Source organism: Hibiscus syriacus, unplaced genomic scaffold (genome assembly GCF_006381635.1).
Source record: "Hibiscus syriacus cultivar Baekdansim isolate YM2019G1 unplaced genomic scaffold, ASM638163v2 tig00021708_pilon, whole genome shotgun sequence".
In the NCBI taxonomy this organism is placed as follows: domain Eukaryota; kingdom Viridiplantae; phylum Streptophyta; class Magnoliopsida; order Malvales; family Malvaceae; genus Hibiscus; species Hibiscus syriacus.
Window position 1 is genome coordinate 7177 of NW_024062515.1, and position 24444 is coordinate 31620.

The following is a 24444-nucleotide window of genomic DNA, read 5'->3' on the forward strand; positions in this document are numbered from 1 at the left end:
CAAGAGCTATAAACTCTGACTCCATAGTGGAACGAGCTATACAAGTTTGTTTTGCAGATTTTCACGAGATCGTTGCTCCACCTAAAGTAAAAATATACTCATCGAGCTTACTTCATCATTATCAGAAACCCAACTGGCATCACAATATCCTTCTAACACCGCAAAATAGCCAACAAACTCAACTCTCTAATCCATCATACCCTTAAGGTACTTAAGTAAGAGACGAAGAGCGACCCAATGTTCACCACTTGGGTTGTGAGTATATCTACTAAGTTTGCTCACAGCTTAGACAATATCAGGTTGAGTATAGTTCATTAAAAACATCATGCACCCAATTATTTTAACATATTCTGTTTGGGAAATGTTATTTCCTTTATTTTTAAAGAGATGTATGCTTGAGTCATAAGGAGTTCGAACAGGGATGACGTCAAAACTGTCAAATTTCTTTAACACTTTTTAACTAATGAGCTTGATTTAAAGAAAATCCTTTTTCAGTTTTGGTAGCTTTGACTCTTAAGATTATGTCGACTTCTCCCAAATCAGTCATCTCAAACTTAGTAGACAAAAATCTTTTATTTTGTTAATAGACTCGATGTTAGTATTGAAAATCAACATGTCATCAACATATAAACTTATGATGACGATATCAACACCAAACATCCTCGAATACGAGTATGCATCCGAATGATTCACAACAAAACCAAAATTAAGGATAATTTTGTGAAATTTCTCGTACCATTATTTAGGATCCTGTTTGAGGCCATGAAGAGACTTTTTGAGCCTACACATTTTGCCTTCCGTACCATGCGCCTCAAAATCAAGGCGTTGCTCTATATAGATCTCCTCATCTAGATCTTCATTCAGAAATACAGTCTTTACATCCATTTGATGTAGTTGTGACTTGTGAATAGAGGTTAGTGCAAATAATGCACAGATCGTTGAGATCATTGCTACGGGAGAGTAGGTATCGAATAGGTCTATACTGAATTTTTGAGTGAATCCTTTGACGACTACCCTTGTCTTGTACTTCTGGATACACTCTGAGTTTCTTCTGGAAGACCCATATGTACCCTTTGATGATATATATGATGCTTCAAATTTAGATCCAACATCTTAGTATATATAATTAACTCATCATTTAAGATTGAATCTTCATCGACTCGATCCTTTAGTTTGTGGCCTCAAAAAGAAATAAAATTAACAATCTATTTTTTAATTTTATATTAAAAATATATAAATCATTGACACTACAGATTATTAAGAAAAGGACACACGATCTATCTTTTTAAAATTTCTTTCTCTATTGAAAGAGCATCTTATTACACACAATCATGCGTTTTTAGGTAGAAATAAGGTGAAGAAGGGAAAGTAACAATTTAATTCCAGTCGACATGATTATGGAAGCTTAACGATTCTTGCGAGACAGTTATCTGCCGGACGTGTCAATGGTAGGGTGATAGTCGGTACATTTGTGTTTATCTCTTCAAGCCTGCAGAATATAAAATGAATTAAAGTTATGAGTGTTGAGGGTAAGTGAAAGACGAATGTCTAAAATTCTAGATGAATAAAAATATATATTACTTTAAAATTTTCAGGGTGATCATGGTTCTGCACGCGCATGCATGTTTTTTTTCTTTGGATATTTATTGTGGGAAGACTTTTGCAATTTCTTTTAGAATTCAAAGTAATTGTTTACTTGTAATAGGCATGAAAAAAAAACAGAGAATAAGAACTTACTTGTAATTGAGGAGGAAATAGTGGAGGAAAATGGAGACCTCCAGTTTGCCTAGCTCAGAACCAGGGCAGAATCTGCTCCCTCCTCCAAAGGGAATGAAATTTTTCCCCTTCAATCCAGGGTTCTGCATTTAGGTGAGTGTCAATTAACATCATTCCTTGGTATATGTGAAGCAAAGTCCTCTTCATATATGAATTTGGTATATTTATTTGTTTTACTGACCTCCCATCTCGAAGGAAGAACTCTTTTGGGTTTGGATAAATGGTAGGATCCATATGAATAGCCCTACTCCAAACCAAAACTTTCCATCCATTAGGTATGGTAACCTGTAAATCAAAGGAACCCTTTATTCTTTGAGACAAACATTGAAAGTATTTTCGAGAAAAACGAAGAAACAAAGTTTAGAAAACTAACCATTAAGGTTAACATCAGTTTCAACCTGACGAAACAGCGTGAAGGCGAAATTGGCTCTTCTCATCGACTCATCAATCACCTGCAAGGAATCAAACGCAGCACGGTTAATTTGTTACGTACATATAGTGCTGTCGACCATCTGAGTTAATTATAAGACAACGAACCTTGGGCAGATAGACCATCTGCTTGATTTCAGTGAGGGTCAGGCCATTCTGGGAAGATGGCCTTCTCTTTATGACCCCCTGCTGTTCTTCCTTTGCTTTTTGCAACATTTCAGGATGGTGATGGAGGTAGATGGTTGCCCACATTGCAGTGTGAGCCGCGGTTTCGTGACCGGCGAACAAGAATATCAGCAACAAATCCATGAGATGCTCATCATCCAGTTTTTCACCATTGTCGTATTCTGCTTCCATGAAATAATCAATCATTTCTTTCTTGGAGTCGGGCTCCTTACTTTTGGCTCTTCTTTCTGCTACTTTGTCTTTAAATATCTTGAGCAGCATTTTTCTGGCCTAATGAACATATCAAAGTTTGGTATATAATCAGAGCTCGTCTTATATCTGATGAAAACAAAAGTTCACAATTGATAGGATAGACGAAATTAATTCACCTTAAGTGCTCGATGGAACACAAAACCAGGGATATTAACGGGCACGGAAACAATGCCGGGGAACAAGTCGTTGTAACATTTAACCAGTGACGAAAGAACCGACTCTTCAGTGGTGCCCAACACAATGTGTGCGATAACCTTGAAAGTGATCTTCCTCATCTCATAGAAGAAATTGGCGGGTCCTTTCATGGAGGAAAGCTCTTCCAATGAGCTGGTCACAATCCCTTCGATAAGCTCGATATGGGAGGCTAGTGCTTCGTCTCCATTGATGGGATTCATCGCTATCTTACGCAAACGCCTGTGCTCCGTGGCTGTAATTCCATACAGCGATTTCTTCCCCGCTAGTTGTTTTGCCGATGAAGGGTAGCCGAACAGAACGTGTTCATCGGCCAATGCCTTGCGGCAGAGCTCCGGACTGCAGACTATGATGGTTGGACTCCCAAACAAATGGGTTTTGTAAATGCCTGTTTTCCCATGCCTGCAACCACAAATTCCCTTGCACGTCAGACGACAAGCATTTCAAGGATGAAAAAGAAGAGACGATTAAGAAGCTTATAAATAACCTTTAATCAAGTCGGTGATGAAGGTGTCTGGGTCCTGGGAATTGAAAGCTTTGAAGAAGGAATAGATGTGGCCGATGAAGGGCCATCCCATATCACCAGGAGGCAGGGTGTTTTCTTCTTCCCCAACCTAGTAACATAGTACCATTCATTATATTTTTTAAGAAACCAAACACAATAACATATGTTGCAGCCACAACTGCCAGGATTGAACTCAGCAATTCTAGCCCCATTTTATTTTCCTCTCTCTTTTTGCCTCTCGATACACTTTTCGGGTTCGAACGTGCTTCCTTTTATAGACAAATCGCTGTACGTATATTGTTCTCTAGAATAGTCAATGTTTTTATTTTATGTTTATGTAATTTTTTATATGCATTCTATTATGAGTAATTATCCGAAGCATTGGTGATGAGACATGGAATAATAATTTTTATATTATTTAAGTTATAGTTTAATTTTTAAAAGTATTTTTTTATATTATAAACCCATTAAGTTGTCTTTGTGATTAAAAAAATATTGTTCTTTGATTAAATGAAATATTGTTATTTTTTGATATTATAAATTCGAACTGTTGCGTCTGTTGTGAGTAATTATCCGAAGCGTTGGTGATGAGATTAAAAAAAAAAATCATACCGACACCGGGATAATATTTTTGTATTATACAATTTATAGTTTATTTTTTTAATTTTTTTTATAAATTGAATCAATAATTAATAAATTATTGAATTGGGATTCGTTGTGAATATATATATATATATATATATAAGAATTCATTTATTCTTTTCTTATCTTTTCTTTTCCTCTATGCATGTTTCCCGACTGGCCATTGTATGAATCCTGACCTAAATGTTGTTCTCATGTATTAAGTCACAAGTTATAGACCGCGAGACTGATTTTGGGATTACTCTAAGGTAAGCATCCAGGCTGATTCTTTTAACATGCAGGTATAGTGTCGTGGGATTACTGCAACCAGCAATTCAACATTGACCGAGACCTGAAAAGTAGGAAATATAAATATTCTAAACTATTGGGTCTGCTGCTATTTCTTTAAAATTTGATTAGCAGACAATGGGTTGCTTTGCGTGGACCTGTAAGAACTGAAGACTTTGGGGTCGTCCTTACCTTAACGCTACCCTCCATTGAAACGCCGTCGTCAATCGTCTAACTGATAAATTTTACTTTTTTATTTTCCTATTGTATGAAATATCGTTGAAGTGATGGAGTGCACCTTGTTGATCCTATTTTCATAAGTGTTGGATTTGTAGGAATATTAAAAGACACTTCACACACCAATAATAACCGGTTGATCTAATAAGATGAGACACTAGATTTTTACGGATTGGGAGGATTACTCTCATAATGGACCTTTGTAAAATCTGATCTGAATTAATCGGTCAATAAATCAGATATCGGATTAATTAAAAAAATTCACTGGTTTACACTACGTTAATTAGGTTGACTTTATATATAAATATATATATACACACTAACCATACTTCCTTAGCCATCATTCCACATGTATTCAAGATGTTTTATTGACTGAAGCTTCAAAGTCAAATATGAATTGTAAGGTGAAGAATATATTTGTGTGTGTATCAAACCGCTTGACTCGCATTTAATTTTCCGTTCATTGGTTTGTTGATCGTTGTGCATTTTTTTTTTTCTCTCATTCTAATGAACTTCACTCAATTAAAAGAAACGATTTTTTTATAGCAGGTGACTTAAGAGTTTCGGTTGAAAAATGATAGTTTTAATTTAATTGAGATCACCTACCCTTCAATAAAACAAGTTTGAACTATTCTCCTGGCTTTTTAGGGAAATAATGTCCCCACTTAAAAATATTAGAGAAATACAAGACATCATTTTTATTAGATCTATGGTACTTTGGTAAATTTTTACGATAATGGTAAAAAAGTGCTTGAATAATGGTAAATCGGGATTATTTACTCGAATAATGGATTTAGTACAGGACTACGATGTGATGCAGGGACCTCACTGCGTCTTCGATTGAAGCGTGGAGGGACGTCAGGACTGTAATACAACCCCTATTGTACTTCGTTTGTTTTTCTTTTAATTTTATTATAATGTTTTTCATAATTAATCTTTATCTAATTTATGTTTCAAAGAATATTCTTCCCAGATTTAGGTGTAAGAATAATAAAATTAGACCGGTGTGTATGTAGGGGGAGATGTCTGTATGGAGGGAGAGATGTGTGTATGGAGGGAGAGACACAGGGCAGTCATGACGTCTCCTCACATTTCAATCAAAGACACATCGGGATCCTTGCGTCACACCTTGGTCCAGTAAATATATTACTCGAGCAAATAATTTTCATTCACCATTATTCGAGTAATTTATTTTCCAGACCATTATCATAAAAATTTTGCCATTATATCTATTACAATGATTTTAAAATTTGTCATGTTCTTTCAATATTTTTTTTTAAAAAATATTTTATTTGAACTTATCATATCAGTTACAACAAATTTCTAATTTTTTTTTATTTTTTATTCAATTTATTGGATGTTAAACTTTAGCATAATAATATTCTTCTTGGAATTCATTGGGAAACCATGGCGATTTCTAAGATATCAACATTTAAATGAATTAAATTATAATTTATATTATTATTATTTATTATTATTATTATTATTATTATTATTATTCTTTTACAAGATTTCTTGATCAATTTGTGTCGCCTTCCAAAAGTCTCCTATTATTTCACATTCAAAACAATCAAATTTAAGATTTTGATTACTCGTTAAATCTGCTAACTGTTTACTTTTTTGGGTCAATTTTTAATTTTGACTCATCATTATTTAAATTTTATTATTAGTAAAAATATGAAAAAAAAATATATTTTAAATCTTTAACCAAGTAGTTTTTAAAATATATATTTTACAAAATTTAATTATTTAAAATATTTAAAATAATAATGGTCAAAATTTTAAAAAATTTAACTTTTGATATTCAATGATAGACACATTGATTAAGACAAAGGGAGTATTTTTCAGTAACTCCTAAAAATATGTTTTTTAATCGTGAGATTCCTTGGAAATAATTTTCAATGAGTTTTAGTTGAAGAATGTTAAATATGAAGTCTCGTGTTGGACTGGCAGCCTCTTGATTCTCTTAAATTATTGCACTCTCCGGTGGTTGAATATTTTTTTTTATCTCAGACAATATTCCATAACAGATATATACATTTGTGTTCTTAGTTCAAATTTCATCAATCCAAGAAAGGACATTTGTTAACATTTTATTAATATATGATTAAAGCTATAAATTTCCTGGGTAATTACTCATAAATAATTCATGGACGTGACTGAATAGTTGTAACATTTATTACGTTGAGCCTGATATCATTTTAATGGTTTTTTTTTTCTTTCCAATAGATAATGTAGGTAAAAAATTAATAAGTTAAATCATCTTTAAAATTAATTTGGGATCTACGGTAAATGTTATAGTACAGAACAAACTCGTCACCCCTATTTTATGAGTTTATCTAAATGATATTTTCTTGGTGTAGAGGTGCAACAGAGTGTTGACGGGATTTTTATTTGTCAAAAACGGTATGCTCGTGAAGTTTTTGCAAGGTTTGGAATGGAAGAAAGCAATGTTGTTAAAAATCCAATTGTGCCGAGAACGAAGCTCACAAAAGATGAGAATGGCGAGAAGGTGGATGAAACTATGTTCAAGCGATTGGTTGGGAGTCTTATGTATCTAACAGTGACCAGGCCGAATTTAATGTATGGAGTATGTCTCATAAGTCGATTCATGGCAAATCCAAGGATGTCTCATTGGCTTTCTGCGAAGAGGATCTTAAGATACTTAAAAGGTACAATCGAATTTGGAATCTTCTACAGGAGAAGTGAAAGCAGCAGTACGAGACTTATGGCATTCACGGATAGCGACTACGCCGGCGATTTGCGGAGAAGCACAACGGGCTGTGTGTTTTGATAGGGTCTAGTGCGATTTTTTGGGCATCGAAAAAGCAGCCTGTTGTCGCCCTTTCCACCACTGAGGCCGAATATATTGCTGCGCGTTTTGTTATTGTCAATGTGTGTGGATTAGAAGGATCTTAGAGAAGATTGGAGCTGAAGAAAGTCTGCAACCGTCATTCATTGTGACAACAGTTCGACGATTGCTTTGTCCAAGCATCCAGTCCTTCACGGGAAAAGTAAGCATATCGAAGTAAGGTTTCATTATCTCAGAGAGCTGGTGAATGGCGAGACTGTTAAGTTGGAGTATTGTGCAACAGAAAACCAAGTTGCGGATATCTTTACGAAGCCGTTGAAGCTGGAGCAGTTCGAGAAACTAAGAGCATTACTTGGAATTGTTAACTTGTCTGAAGTAAGCTGAATTCAGGAGAGTTAAGCTTAAGGGAGGGTATGTTGGAGTTTGAATTTGTCTTAGTTGAATAAGTCATCTACGAGTATTTAGGAGATTATATAGTGGAGTCTGTTTTACGTAGTGGAGTCTGTTTCCTAGTTTATAGCTGATTATGTAGTGGAGTCTGTTTTACGTAGTGTGGAGTTTGTTTCCTAGTTTCTAGCTTGCTTCTGTTGTTTCTTTGTTTCTCCTGTAAGGCTAATCATTGTCTTTGGTTTAATAAAGTATCATTTTCAGCTTTATATTTCACAAAATATCCATGACGCAGTAAAAACTAATATGATAGGAATGCCCACATAAAATTTACATAAAAGATACTAACGTGCAAAAATTTATACAAGTAGATAATATCTATATTTGCATTCCAACACAAAAAGCAGATATGATTCCACACAATAAATAAAATTACTAAACTGAGATATACGTTGTATATATTATTATAAGAAAAACGCATACATGTATATATTCTATATCAAACAAGGCTGCTTATAACAATGTAGAATTACAAAAGAATAGAAATATGCTTTTTTAATTTTTCACTTGCAATAGGAATTTCAAATTCTACATTTGAGTGGCAAAATTTAAATCAGAATTTTCAAATCAAATTCGTTTCTTAATATCCAAAGAAAAAAATTGAAAAAATGTTGATGAACAATTGACACACTGTCGTTATAATGTCAAAATAAATAGCTTTAATCTCAACAAAATAAATAAGAATAGGTAGGGTAGTGAGAGTAAGGGTCGATCCACAAGGACTAGGAGTTTGACGATGTCCTCGCTTTTGAGCTTGCTTCACGCGTGATTTGTAAAAGAAATTAGATGGGAGATTTTAGAGAGTTGAAGTGAAGTAATAAAAATGATTGAAATAAAATAAAATAGTAAATTAAGAAAATAAAATTCAATTGGTAAAATCAGCCTTGGACTAAAGCTTTTGTCTCGATTTAATCCCAACCCTTGTAACTTGTTTTTCTCTCAAATGATTGAGAATCTAAAATCAATTTTTCAGATCTTAACTCTTTGTGAGCGACAATCACTTATTAATTCAACGTTTTTAAATTATGGAAAAACCCAACTCAGATTCTATTGTCTCTACTGAGAATCTGACCCGATTTCAGTTCCCCATAGCGGACCGCCGCTAAGTTGTTCCCGGGAAGTCGAATGTGCCATAGGCCGATCCTTCTTCTCAAATATTAATTGAAATCGAAATTCAATTCCAACGTGCACTTTTTGAAATGAAATCGCCTTAATTATAAAAGGATGGTCGATTACCGTTCCTTGATTTCCGAAAACTGAAAATGTAACCCTTTAGGGTATGAAGGGTTTTTCGATTCTCACGACTTAGAATCGAGTCACTGCTCTAACCCTTGGCTATAGAAAACTTAGCTAAGCATGGTATAAATCATACTTAGCATTTTGAAATAAAATAAAGTAACTTGAAAATAAAAGGAAAATAAAAACTTTTATAAATCTAAAGAAAGAAAGAAGTAAGAGTTGAATGAATTCTGAATGAAAATCGATGCTTAGAGGCTTACCCCACTAGGGTATTTATAGTCCTCAAAAGATCTAGAAAATAACATTCAAAACAAACGATAATTCCTAAAGATAATTCCTATAAATAAAATCAAGATAAATCCTAATTTAGAATTAAAATTTGGCTAAATCTCATTCTCCACGCCACTGCTGATCGAATCTTCTAGAAGCTGTTGATTGGGTCTTCTAGAAGCTATTGATTGGGTGCCACATCACCTGCCACATCATCATCACATCAGTCGACACATCATCGCCATGTCAGCTGCAGACTAGATGCCATGTCGGGTGTGTCATGTCCCAAGTCGTGCCCACTAATCCTGCCATGAATCCAGAAAAATCAAAAGTTGCACGATTTCGTTGTTCTTAGTATAATTTCTGGAATTCAATGTCCTACATCGAAAATGAATGAAAAGGCCTAAGTTAACAACTAAAATTATCTAATCAATGAGTAATTAATCATAAATAATGTATAATTTAAACACTAATGAACAATACAAGCATGGACGAACATAGAAATTTATGTCAGAGGTGCGAATTTACGAAGTTATATTTAAAATTTTAGGGGATGTGAAGTTATAAAATTTTAGGAGGTGCGAAATTAGGTAATCAATAGAAAATACAAAGATAAAATCTAAAATATAAGGAAATTTAAATAGGCGTGCGATCGCATCCTCAGCAACCCTCGGTCCATCCCTGAATGCAAGGGTTCGCGATGGTTATTGGTTTGTGGCTCAAACTAAGGTATTCGAGTGGAAGGATCTATGACACTAATATCAAACTATTCTTCCATGAAGGAATTACACAGTTCACATTATCTTATTTGGGCAGAGTTACCATTTTCAATTTTATGAATTTCAATACTTCGATTGTAATTTCAATTTATCTCTAGAGGGATCTATAACATTGTCTTTAGTGATTTATTTTAACGCTTATGTAGTTCTCCTTTTTCTATTTAGACGAAGAGTCATGAGTGTACTTTAGAGTGCAAGGTTGTTATACATCTTTCAATTAATTTGAGCAAAAATGTTCCATTATCCTCATTTATATATATTTAGATGGATCATAAGTTTATTTTTTTAATTTAAACACGTTTACGTCGAAAACATCTTTTTGGTTATAAGCTTGCAAATTTACTGTTGGATATTAACTTATTGACTAGGATATGATAAAATTTAATCCATGAATCTCAAAAGACTATCACATCTCAGCTAATATGTTAATGTTCAGCTTAGACGACTATAATATTTTTAACGAAAAATGATGAGTTTAGAACATATGAATAGTCAGGTGACCATTTCGTAACTTTTAATAGTCAATGACTTAAAAAAACAACACCCTATAATGGGGATCATTTGTGTACTTTACCCTAAAAATAATTTTTTAAACTCAAATTCAAGTTGGTGATGAACCATTAGTTATTTTCGTGTCATTATCATTTTAAGGCCTTGGATTTCATGACATTTTGACATGCATGTATAGCGTCGAGGGTTTACTGCAACCAGCAATTCAACATTGATCGAGACATGAAAAGTAGGAAAAATAAATAATCAAAGTTTAGCGTCTTTGTTAAGTAGTCATATTCTAAATTACTGGGTCTGCTGCTGTTTCTTTCAAATTTGGTTAGCAGACAATGGGTTCTGCGTTGCGCGGACCTGTAAGAACTGAATACTTTGGGGTCGTCCTTACCTTAACGCTTCCCTCCATTGAAACCCCGTCGTCAATCGTCTTACTGTTTTTTTTCCGTATGTTTATAGACCGCGAGATTGATTTTGGGATTACTCTAAGGTAAGCATCCAGGCTGATTCTTTTAACATGCAGGTATAGTGTCGTGGGATTACTGCAACCAGCAATTCAACATTGACCGAGACCTGAAAAGTAGGAAATATAAATATTCTAAACTATTGGGTCTGCTGCTATTTCTTTAAAATTTGATTAGCAGACAATGGGTTCTGCTTTGCGTGGACCTGTAAGAACTGAAGACTTTGGGGTCGTCCTTACCTTAACGCTACCCTCCATTGAAACGCCGTCGTCAATCGTCTTACTGTTTTTTTTAGTATGTTTTATATTGTATGAAATTTCGTGGAATGTGTTGATTCAATATCATATGTGTTGGATTTGTAGGAATATTAAAGGATAGCTCGTACTTTAATCAGGTTGACTTTATATATATATACAAATCATACTTCCATTAGCCATCACCCCAAATGCATTCAAGGAATTTTCTTGACTGAAGCTTCAAGGTCAAATATGAATTATAAGGAGAAGAATAAATTTGGGTGTATTAAATAAACCGCTCAACTCGCATTTAATTTTTCGTTCTTTAGTTTGTTGATAGTTGTGCATTGTTTTTTCTCCTTTCAATTTTGTTATTAATTTGGGGTAAGTATAATTTAATATATTTGAATAATACTCTTAATCATTTGACATTGAACTTTTACATTTTTGACATCTATAATGCTCAAACTCGAAAACTCAAAGAGTAACAATAATTCTTTTACCATCGAGTTCGCTTAGCTCGTGTTCATTCTTTCCCACTTTTTTCACATTCAAAACATTTAACATGTTAATTAATTGAACCATTAATATTAAACGGTTTTAGTTAATCGAACTGTTAAAAATAATAATAAACCGTTAAGGATACAGTTACGAATTTTGTTGGTTAACTGTTAATAAATTAATTTTATAATTATATTTCTAATTTATTATATTTTTACACAGATAACTTAATATAATTTTCTATTATTTATAATATATATATTTTTAATAAAATTTGTATACAAATAACTTAATATATATTTTTACTTTTTATTTCTTTGAAAATATAGAAACAAACTTACACCAATATTATGTGTTTATTGTTAGGTCCTAAGGTATCGGGAGATGTGCATACTTACACCGGTGTAAGTATGTGTTAAGTGCTACACTTTTTTATTATGAATTATGAAAATATTTTGACAAATAATTGTAATAGGTTAACCTGTAGCCGAACCGTTAATAACGGTTAACCATTAGCGGTTAACTATTTTTTAATGATTATGTTACGGTTAGAAAAACCACATAGTTGTTATAACGGTTAACCGACCGTTTAACATCAACACCTCTACCCACAACCACCAAGTGTATTATGTATATTAATTCACCACTTAAAAAAGATATTGATTTGATTAAGTGTGTCCCTAGTCCTCATCATCTTTGTAGTTTTAACATTATTTACATAATATGAATGACAGAATTTTACAACAGTCAACAAATCAACAAATGATTTGTTATTACCTATATGAACCTTATTCACGAGATCATCAATCACAAATGTTGGATTACTATCATTGCCAATGTATCACTTTGTTATTAGTCCCATTCACCTAAATGTTGCATTTAGTAATTTTATCCCTAATGATTTAGTAAGAGAATAGACCAAATTCACTTATGGCTTCATTTAATTAATGACTTATATCTCAAACATTCCAGTTAGTGACTAAATAAAAAGAATAAAAAGTTGGTTGCTAAAGTGCAAAGCTAGAAAAGATGGGTCCCTTAATATGTACTTTTCTCAAATTAATTTAAGGTCTAAATAAAAAAATTAAATGAGATATAAGATAAAAAATGATATTTCATGTTCGATATGAAAATTAAAAATTAAATTAATGTTGGAAATGTATACCGAAAAATTCACACGTTACCACTGACAAGATAAATAAATGATAAAGAATGATCGAACCAACTGAAACCATGTCGTGGTGGAAACCTCTGACTTAGAAACAAATTCGCCCCGATGTGTGTAATCGCTGCTTCAGGCGAATTGTCCCCCGAGGTTAACACGGACTCTCCGAGATTTCGTACACTCGAAACCGGAGTGGACTGCGGTGGTATTGCTCCTTTTATCACTGGAAATAGTAAGAAGATTAGAAAGCTTTTAGAGAGTTTAAAGATTTTTGAGTGAATTGGTGAGTTGAGAAGCTAACAATACTTCTCTATTTATAGGTTGTAAGTCATGGGCAAAATGGTCCAACGTGCATCATAATTATTTCTAATTAATTTCTGAATTAATTCTGTCTGGAAGTTGTTATCACAACGAGTGAACTTGGCCTTAATTCAGTCCAGGTTCAAAATTTAAAATCCAGCCGTTTGTAACTCATGCATTTATATTTATAACTCTTGCATTTACTCTGTAACCGACTTAAAAAAATAATTTGGAGCATAGCCTGATACTCGTCCAGGTTCACCAACGTTTCACACACTTAATTCAAGAAATTGGGTGTTATAGATTTAATTTTCAAAAATCAAAATGTTTTAACAGTTAATTAATCAGCTGTTACTCTCTGAAATTTAAATCACCCAGACCACTGCAACCTATAAATATTAGACCAATTCTTTCACAGTCTTTATGCTCAGACAATTCTTTACGAATTTTCTCTAAAAGATAGAATCCACGCGGACGTGTCAAAGACACATATTGCCACGAGCCACGACCACATCCACGAGACGAGACGAGACGAGACAAACGGACAGTAACGGCAGTGGTGCGCGAAATTACCCTTTATTCTCTATCACTCAACAAGGGAGGGAAGAATGCATACTATAAATACCCAAACCAGTGGTATTTCCCACTCAATGTGGGATATTATATTTCACGTTACCAACATTCCCCCTCTAATACGAAAGAATTCTCTGAAACTCGAATATAATCTTCTTAGAAGAGCACAACGGAGCTAGTTGATTAAGCAATATTGAACGTGTATCTTGAACTAGTACATAGTGATGATGAGCAATCATTCTCTTAGATAAGTGAAGCTAGTCTTGAACTTTCTAAGATAGGGGTAAACTCATAACACATAACTAACCCACTCATCCACCGAAGTCCTCGATGTGTAAGATATATATACACAAGTGTATATTTGGCCATCTTGCCTCAGAATTTTAGTAAGTGTACTAGAAAACGTCCCAAACGTTTTTCAGAGAAGGTGGTTAATCCTTCTCACTTACGTAGGTTATTTGATCAAGTTTATCATAATATAAACCACCCTTAAACCGGGCTATGAAATAATTAAGAGCTTCTAAAATAGTTCACCTCATAATAGGTTATGGTGAATATTTTCAAGTTCGTTATAAACAAACCAACAAAATTCTAGGATAAGAGTTCATTAAGAACAAATATTCAACCTCATTAATCGGTGAATTCGATATGTCCTTCTCACTAGGATCATCCAAACTTTTGGATTCGAATTCTTTAGGAGTTTTCATAAAACTCAACCTATCTAGCGGTAAGTTCATTTTGTTGTTCTCAATTAGGACTACCCACTCAACTCTTGGTTATGAACTTATTAAGAATAAATATTCAACCAAAGTCGGTAAATTCATCAAGTCTTTCTCACTAAGACCACCTAAATTTTGGGCTATGAATTTAGTAAGAGCAATTAAGCTCAACCTGGGCATGTACATTGTTCTTCATAGGGATAGGTAGAGAAATGTACACTATGAGTCTTTCCATGCTTTTGTTTAATCACATTGAACTTAGATAACTAAGTTGGGTATCCACCATGAATTCCTCAAACGATGGGCTTTAAACCCATCCTCCTTGATGACTCTGGGACCAGTTTTCGACCTAACCCTTTGGTAAGCGGATCTACTAGGTTCCTTTCCGACTTCACATACTCTAAAGAGAGTACTCCATTCCTTATCAAGTGTCTAACAAATTCATGCCTCATGCAAATGTGTCTCCTCTTACCATTGTAAGGTTGGTTCTTAGCCACACTAATCGCAGCTTGTGAACAAGACAGTAAGGAAACTGGAAGAGTCGGTCTTCATCATAATGGAATTTCAGCTAATAAATTTTTGAGCCATTCAGTTTCTTGCCCATCTAAGTCAAGAGCTATAAACTCTAATTCCATAGTGGAACGAGTTATACAAGTTTGTTTTGCAGATTTTCACGAGATCGTTGCTCCACCTAAAGTAAAAATATACCTACTCATCGAGCTTACTTCATCATTATCAGAAACCCAACTGGCATCACAATATCCTTCTAACACCGCAAAATAGCCAATAAACTCAACTCTCCAATCCATCATACCCTTAAGGTACTTAAGTAAGAGACGAAGAACGACCCAATGTTCACCACTTGGGTTGTGAGTATATATACTAAGTCTGCTCACAGCTTAGACAATATCAGGTTGAGTATAGTTCATTAAAAACATCATGCACCCAATTATTTTAACATATTCTGTTTGGGAAATGTTATTTCCTTTATTTTTAAAGAGATGTATGCTTGAGTCATAAGGAGTTCGAACAGGGATGACGTCAAAACTGTCAAATTTTTTAACACTTTTTTTCTATAATGAGCTTGATTTAAAGAAAATCCTTTTTCAATTTTGGTAGCTTTGACTCCTAAGATTATATCGACTTCTCACAAATCAGTCATCTCAAACTTAGTAGACAAAAAATCTTTTATTTTGTTAATAGACTCGATGTTAGTATTGAAAATCAACATGTCATCAACATATAAACTTACTATGATGATATCAGCACCAAACATCCTCAAATACACGTATGCATCCGAACGATTCACAACAAAACCAAAATTAAGGATAATTTTGTGAAATTTCTCGTACCATTATTTAGGATCCTGTTTGAGGCCATAAAGAGACTTTTTGAGCCTACACATTTTGCCTTCCGTACCATGCGCCTCAAAATCAAGGCGTTGCTCTATATAGATCTCCTCATCTAGATCTTCATTCAGAAATACAGTCTTTACATCCATTTGATGTAGTTGCGACTTGTGAATAGAGGTTAGTGCAAATAATGCACATATCGTTGAGATCATTGCTACGGGAGAGTAGGTATCGAATAGGTCTATACTGAATTTTTGAGTGAATCCTTTGACGACTACCCTTGTCTTGTACTTCTGGATACACTCTGAGTTTCTTCTGGAAGACCCATGTGTACACTTTGATGATATATATGATGCTTCAAATTTAGATCCAACATCTTTAGTATATATAATTAACTCATCATTTAAGATTGAATCTTCATCGACTCGATCCTTTAGTTTGTGGCCTCAAAAAGAAATAAAATTAACAATCTATTTTTTAATTTTATATTAAAAATATATAAATCATTGACACTACAGATTATTAAGAAAAGGACACACGATCTATCTTTTTTAAAATTTCTTTCTCTATTGAAAGAGCATCTTATTACACACAATCATGCGTTTTTAGGTAGAAATAAGGTGAAGAAGGGAAAGTAACAATTTAATTCCAGTCGACATGATTATGGAAGCTTAACGATTCTTGCGAGACAGTTATCTGCCGGACGTGTCAATGGTAGGGTGATAGTCGGTACATTTGTGTTTATCTCTTCAAGCCTGCAGAATATAAAATGAATTAAAGTTATGAGTGTTGAGGGTAAGTGAAAGACGAATGTCTAAAATTCTAGATGAATAAAAATATATATTACTTTAAAATTTTCAGGGTGATCATGGTTCTGCACGCTGATGCATGTTTTTTTTTCTTTGGATATTTATTGTGGGAAGACTTTTGCAATTTCTTTTAGAATTCAAAGTAATTGTTTACTTGTAATAGGCATGAAAAAAAAACAGAGAGAATAAGAACTTACTTGTAATTGAGGAGGAAATAGTGGAGGAAAATGGAGACCTCCAGTTTGCCTAGCTCAGAACCAGGGCAGAATCTGCTCCCTCCTCCAAAGGGAATGAAATTTTTCCCCTTCAATCCAGGGTTCTGCATTTAGGTGAGTGTCAATTAACATCATTCCTTGGTATATGTGAAGCAAAGTCCTCTTCATATATGAATTTGGTATATTTATTTGTTTTACTGACCTCCCATCTCGAAGGAAGAAACTCTTTTGGGTTTGGATAAATGGTAGGATCCATATGAATAGCCCTACTCCAAACCAAAACTTTCCATCCATTAGGTATGGTATAACCTGTAAATCAAAGGAACCCTTTATTCTTTGAGACAAACATTGAAAGTATTTTCGAGAAAAACGAAGAAACAAAGTTTAGAAAACTAACCATTAAGGTTAACATCAGTTTCAACCTGACGAAACAGCGTGAAGGCGAAATTGGCTCTTCTCATCGACTCATCAATCACCTGCAAGGAATCAAACGCAGCACGGTTAATTTGTTACGTACTACATATAGTGCTGTCGACCATCTGAGTTAATTATAAGACAACGAACCTTGGGCAGATAGACCATCTGCTTGATTTCAGTGAGGGTCAGGCCATTCTGGGAAGATGGCCTTCTCTTTATGACCCCCTGCTGTTCTTCCTTTGCTTTTTGCAACATTTCAGGATGGTGATGGAGGTAGATGGTTGCCCACATTGCAGTGTGAGCCGCGGTTTCGTGACCGGCGAACAAGAATATCAGCAACAAATCCATGAGATGCTCATCATCCAGTTTTTCACCATTGTCGTATTCTGCTTCCATGAATAATCAATCATTTCTTTCTTGGAGTCGGGCTCCTTACTTTTGGCTCTTCTTTCTGCTACTTTGTCTTTAAATATCTTGAGCAGCATTTTTCTGGCCTAATGAACATATCAAAGTTTGGTATATATAATCAGAGCTCGTCTTATATCTGATGAAAACAAAAGTTCACAATTGATAGGATAGACGAAATTAATTCACCTTAAGTGCTCGATGGAACACAAAACCAGGGATATTAACGGGCACGGAAACAATGCCGGGGAACAAGTCGTTGTAACATTTAACCAGTGACGAAAGAACCGACTCTTCAGTGGTGCCCAACACAATGTGTGCGATAACCTTGAAAGTGATCTTCCTCATCTCATAGAAGAAATTGGAGGGTCCTTTCATGGAGGAAAGCTCTTCCAATGAGCTGGTCACAATCCCTTCGATAAGCTCGATATGGGAGGCTAGTGCTTCGTCTCCATTGATGGGATTCATCGCTATCTTACGCAAACGCCTGTGCTCCGTGGCTGTAATTCCATACAGCGATTTCTTCCCCGCTAGTTGTTTTGCCGATGAAGGGTAGCCGAACAGAACGTGTTCATCGGCCAATGCCTTGCGGCAGAGCTCCGGACTGCAGACTATGATGGTTGGACTCCCAAACAAATGGGTTTTGTAAATGCCTGTTTTCCCATGCCTGCAACCACAAATTCCCTTGCACGTCAGACGACAAGCATTTCAAGGATGAAAAAGAAGAGACGATTAAGAAGCTTATAAATAAGCTTTAATCAAGTCGGTGATGAAGGTGTCTGGGTCCTGGGAATTGAAAGCTTTGAAGAAGGAATAGATGTGGCCGATGAAGGGCCATCCCATATCACCAGGAGGCAGGGTGTTTTTCTTCTTCCCCAACCTAGTAACATAGTACCATTCATTTATATTTTTTAAGAAACCAAACACAATAACTATGTTGCAGCCACAACTGCCAGGATTGAACTCAGCAATTCTAGCCCCATTTTATTTTTCCTCTCTCTTTTGCCTCTCGATACACATTTTCGGGTTCGAACGTGCTTCCTTTTATAGACACAAATCGCTGTACGTATATGTTCTCTAGAATAGTCAATGTTTTTATTTATGTTTATGTAATTTTTTATATGCATTCTATTATGAGTAATTATCCGAAGCATTGGTGATGAGACATGGAATAATAATTTTTATATTATTTAAGTTATAGTTTAATTTTTAAAAGTATTTTTTTATATTATAAACCCATTAAGTTGTCTTTGTGATTAAAAAAATATTGTTCTTTTGATTAAATGAAATATTGTTATTTTTTGATATTATAAATTCGAACTGTTGCGTCTGTTGTGAGTAATTATCCGAAGCGTTGGTGATGAGATTAAAAAAAAAAATCATACCGACACCGGGATAATATTTTTGTATTATACAATTTATAGTTTATTTTTTTAATTTTTTTTATAAATTGAATCAATAATTAATAAAATTATTGAATTGGGATATTTTTTTTTTTTTTTTTTTTTGGATAAATCAATTCAATTTTATATCCAAAAGAGCAGTAAAACTGCTTCAAAACTCTGAAAGTTCTTACATAAAAATCAACACTTACAACACTATACAACAGAACTGAAAACATCAATGTTCAATACCCCATTGATTACAAAGAGTATTATTGACATAGTCATTTCTATTTATTTCTCTACCCTTAAGTTGAATAGCAACAGAGTCTTTAATAGCAAGGAGTAAGGCATTAACATTTCTTGAGCGTCCTTGGTAAATTCTCTTGTTTCTCTCCTCCCAAATAATGTAAGTAAAAGTAGTCCAAGCTAGCTTCATAATAGTAGTGAGTAGTGATTTTCCTTTCCATGAAGCACAAGCCCATGAAATGTGAGCATCCCATGAACAAGTTCCTCTGCAAATGCCATTAAGATGCAGAACAGAGTTCCAAACAGAATTTGCCACAGAACAATGAAGAAACAAGTGGTCCCTAGTTTCCCTCTCTTCACTACAAAGCACACAAATACCGTCAATGTTTAACCCCATTCGAATCAGCCTATTTTTGGTTGGTAATCTGTCAAGGAAAGCCATCCAAGTAATAATACTATACTTAGGGACATGAAGAGGAAACCAGAATAGTTTATGCCAAGTAACCTTGTCATCTTTGTTACGGATGTGATGCCATATGTCTTTGATTGAATGAGTTCCAGAAGCAAAAATGGGGGCAGCGTGATTCCTCATACTGAGCAGTTTACGAAAGCTCCAGCTTGTATTGATCCTAGCCTCCATAGTCCAAAAATCAGAGTTCTTGATAACATAAGTTTTGATCCAAGCGATCCATAGCGAACCATCACCCGCAAGGATTTTCTTTATCAAGTGCAGAATACAAGTTTTATTCCAAGATTTTATGTCTTTTAGGCCAAGACCCCCTTCCGATTTTGGGAGGCAAAGCTTATCCCATTTAACTCTTGCACCTTTAGCAGCAATATCAGAACCTTTCCAGAAAAACCTTGAACATAACTGCTCAATCCGATTAAGCACAGATTGTGGAAGGATTAGCTGCCTACACCAGAAATTAGTGATACTATGAAGAACAGTTTTAATGAGCTCGAGTCTTCCAGCGTAACTCAAATGTCTTCGAGACCATTTATGGAGACGGTCTCTAATATTGTCAATTAGAGCTATGCAGTCTTTCTCCGAAAGCTTTCTAGATACTAGTGGAACACCCAAGTATCTAACAGGTAAGCAACCATGGTTAAAACCCGTAATCTGTTTGATTTCTCCTATTTTCATTGGTGAAATTCCAGCAGTGAAGAATTCACATTTATGAGCATTAAGTTTAAGGCCTGAAATTTCATAGAAGTGATCAAGAACACTAATTACCCCACAACAGATTCTACATTCCCTCGACAGAAAATAAGCAAGTCATCTGCAAAGGTGAGATGAGTTAACCCAATCTTTTTACATTTAGGGTGGAAGCCAAAAATACCTCTAGTAGCAGCTTTGTTGAGAATACTAGAAAGGATATTCATTGATAGTACGAAAAGTAAAGGTGAGATGGGATCACCTTGTCTTAATCCTCTAGCACCTTTAAAGAAGCCAATTAGACTACCGTTAAAAGATATAGAGTACCGAGCAGTAGTGAAACAAGCCTCAACCCACTTAATATAATTGGCAGAAGTCCAATAGCAATGAGGGCAGTAGAAATAAAATCCCAATGTAAAGAGTCGAATGCTTTGTGGAGATCAATTTTCATTGAACATCTTGGTGATAAAGTCTTCCTTCCATAACCTTTGACAAGCTCCTGAGCTAGAAGAGTGTTATCTACTATGTTCCTCCCTTTAACAAAAGCCGTTTGGTTAAACGAAATAATTCCAGGGAGAAGGGGTGTCAATCGATTGACCAATATTTTAGAAACAGCTTTATAGACCACCGAACAACAAGAAATAGGCCGAAAATCTTTCACCTGGCTAGGATTTGGAATTTTAGGTATCAAAGTAATACAAGTGGCATTAAATGCATAAGGTTGAGTGTAAGGATCTCTAAAGAAGTGAGTAACAGCTGCCACCACGTCATCACCAATAATAGGCCAAGCTTTCTTGAAAAAATATGGAGTGTAACCATCCGGACCGGGAGCTTTATCGTTGCCTTGAGAAAAAAATGCATCTTTAATTTCATCACGAGTAACCTCCTTAACAAGATCATTAGAGCTTTCCAAAGGCAAAGAGCTAAGAAGCAGCTCCTTTAAAGTGTTCGGGTCACAAGATTTAACCTCAAAATTAGTCCCAATCAGGTTGGTAAAGAACCGTAAGACTTCTGTAGCCATATCCTCATAAGTTTCTAATCTTCTTCCTTGGTCATCAATAAGCACACGTATAGTATCCCTCTTCGTTTTAGTAGCAACTGCAGAGTGGAAAAATTTTGTACATTTATCACCGTGATTAATCCACTGTACCTTCGCTTTCTGTCTTAAAAACATGTTTTCGGCTTCTTGAAGGAGGTGGAGCTCGTTTTGCAATTGGGATTCTTTTTGGAAAGAATCAGCAAGATTTAAAGATTTGATCTGTTGATCCTCGAGCTCCAGTTTCTTTTGGTTGACACGATCAGAAATATTGCTATAATGCTGCTGGTTTAGGGTTTTCAAACTGATTTTTAGGCGTTTAAGCTTGGAGAACAGTTGTTGCATAGGGTTGCCCTGGGAAAAAGAGTGCCAAGAATGGCTAACTATGCTTAGGAATTCAGAGTGGTGGGCCCAAAAGTTAAAAAATTTGAAAGGCTTAGGATGGTCAGCATGAACCTCTTTAGAAAGCCAAGCAATTACCAAACAGTGGTCAGAAATTCCAGGAGCAAGGAATTCCACATGTGACTTGGGAAAAGCAGTAAACCAAATAGGATTAACTAAGATTCTATCAAGTTTTTTTGCTAGATATGATTCGTGTTGTTTGTTGCTCCAGGTGAAAGTAGGGCCAAAATAAGGGTGGTCAAGCAATTCCAAGTCAAACAAAGCATCCTGGAATTCCTTCATGTCTGGAGTAATAAAAGGGCCCAACAGAGCAGAATTTGAACTTTCTGTCGAATTAAGAATAACATTAAAATCACCTCCCAGTATCCAAGGAAATTGCCATGCTGGCTGTTCACTTCATGTAGATGCTGCCATAGTTGCCTTCTCAAAACACCTTCATTTCTGCCATAAATAGCTGTGATAATCAGAGGATTACTAAGATAATGACCTTTAATGGTTATACACTGATCAGACATGTGTATAATCGAGAAATCAATGCCTTTCTTCCAGAGGATCAAAATTCTGCCATTCTCAGCAAAGTTGTGATTAGTACATAATTCCAGTGCTCAAACTTAGAATTCAGAATAAACGAAGCATTACTAGTTTTAACTCTAGTTTCCAAGAGGCAAAGAACATCAATATTCATAAGACGAGCTCTCTTTAGAACACCATGTTGTTTAAGAGGACTGTTGAGTCCTCTTATATTCCAAAATCCCACAATCATTGAGAAAGAGAGGATGTAGCAGCCACATTAACTCCTACTACAGTATTTTTAGCTTTATCAAAACGGTCTTTCTTTTTTGTTTTTAGTTCGTTCAAAAGATTGGCTACACCTTTAGATGCTTCTCTTTTCTTTGGTTTACTTTCATTCAAAACAGGAGATGAATCTTCAATTACGGATAGTATTTCGAATCTGTTTTTTGACCCAGCAAGCACAGTTGTCGATGAAGTCTTGCCTCTTTCCCGTGATAACAAAGTAGGTTCAGTAACCTCTACTGAAGGAACAGTAAGGTCAGGGAGTATAACATCTTTAACAGCAGAAATAATTTGATCAGTGGGAATAATGTTATTGCTTGAGTCAGTACTAACTTCAGTTGAAATAAGCTCCTTACTGTTGTTGCTAAGAGAAGTTAAATTTCCTTGTAACATCTCAGTTCCTCCTATTAACGGTTCAGAATCATTAGCATTAGGAATAGTTTCTTTCCTTTTCCATACTTGTGTAGGCTGCTGGGCAGTCTGTTTGTGAACTTTACAGCCCTTCTCTGTGTGGCCAAACATTTTACAACTCCTACAGCTTGGTGGTAACCAAGGGATCTCCACAAGCACTGAAGTAACAGACCCATCGTTCAATACGACCTCCACATACTCAGGTATTTTATCATTTGGCCCTATTTCTAAACAGATTTTTGCAAATTCCAACCTTGTTTTTTCTGCAGTAACAGAGTCCATGGAGAGTGGGACTCCAATGGCACTAGCAATATAACTAAGACCAGCTCGGGAGTAAAGTTCTAAAGGGACATTGAATAAGTGAACCCAAACTGGAATTTTTGTTAGGTCAAAACTGAGTTTTTTCAGATTTGGTTCCCAATTTCTAAGGATCAACGGTTTGTTGTAGATATGCCAAGGTCCATGTTCTAACACCCAATCTCTAGCAGCATTCGAACTAAAAGAAAAGAGGAAGAGATTGTTACCTGCTTTGCTGATGCGAACCGGACTGCCATTCGAAGCATTTTTCCACATGGCTTCAACGATTCTTTGCATTGAGATGAAATTTGGAGGTGGCCCAAGGAATTGTCCTACTAACGAGTGTTTCCACTCCGCTATCCCATCTTCAAAAACCTCTGGCGGTGGCTGAACCACCGGAGACCCATCGCGTAGTGTCGGAGGATAAAATCAAGGTCAAGACCTTTTGAAATTTCAAACAACTTTCTCCAATCCATGGTTGCACGGGAACTGGTTGAGGAATAAGAGAATGAGGGGACAGATTAACCAGATGGAGAGAAGAAAACAAGACCGGAGCCACGAACGGAGAACCCAGAAACGTTAAACCTGCTAACGTGCACCTAGAGAAAACCGGCTATCGTGCGCTCAGGAATTCTAATTGAAGTACTTACGTTACTTGCAACGAATTTGAATTGGGATATTCGTTGTGAATATATATATATATATATATATATTATAAGAATTCATTTATTCTTTTCTTATCTTTTCTTTTCCTCTATGCATGTTTCCCGACTGGCCATTGTATGAATCCTGACCTAAATGTTGTTCTCATGTATTAAGTCACAAGTTTATAGACCGCGAGACTGATTTTGGGATACTCTAAGGTAAGCATCCAGGCTGATTCTTTTAACATGCAGGTATAGTGTCGTGGGATTACTGCAACCAGCAATTCAACATTGACCGAGACCTGAAAAGTAGGAAATATAAATATTCTAAACTATTGGGTCTGCTGCTATTTCTTTAAAATTTGATTAGCAGACAATG

At 35.2% G+C, this 24444-nt stretch overlaps 2 protein-coding genes and 2 pseudogenes across 2 annotated transcripts; all 4 read right to left on the reverse strand.

Annotated features, from left to right (window-relative positions):
- Nucleotides 1-1333: 1333 nt before the first annotated feature.
- On the reverse strand, nucleotides 1334-3552 carry LOC120209994 (annotated as a pseudogene).
- A 12896-nt stretch (nucleotides 3553-16448) lies between these two features.
- Nucleotides 16449-18679, reverse strand: LOC120210001 (annotated as a pseudogene).
- A 634-nt stretch (nucleotides 18680-19313) lies between these two features.
- On the reverse strand, nucleotides 19314-20043 carry LOC120209998. Its single transcript, XM_039208840.1, has 2 exons — nucleotides 19830-20043; nucleotides 19314-19749 (listed from the first exon to the last, which is right to left on the reverse strand). The coding sequence occupies exons 1-2, from the start codon at nucleotides 19835-19837 to the stop codon at nucleotides 19314-19316; spliced, it is 444 nt and encodes a 147-aa protein (XP_039064771.1). The 5' UTR covers nucleotides 19838-20043.
- Nucleotides 20044-22677: 2634 nt separating this feature from the next.
- Nucleotides 22678-23697, reverse strand: LOC120209999. Its single transcript, XM_039208841.1, has one exon. The coding sequence runs from the start codon at nucleotides 23695-23697 to the stop codon at nucleotides 22678-22680; it is 1020 nt and encodes a 339-aa protein (XP_039064772.1).
- Between the last annotated feature and the right edge of the window lie 747 nt (nucleotides 23698-24444).

Bases quoted from the DNA above. Each gene is read 5' to 3' on its own strand.
- LOC120209999 (XM_039208841.1), bottom strand. From the start codon at position 23,697: ATGTGGAAAAATGCTTCGAATGGCAGTCCGGTTCGCATCAGCAAAGCA.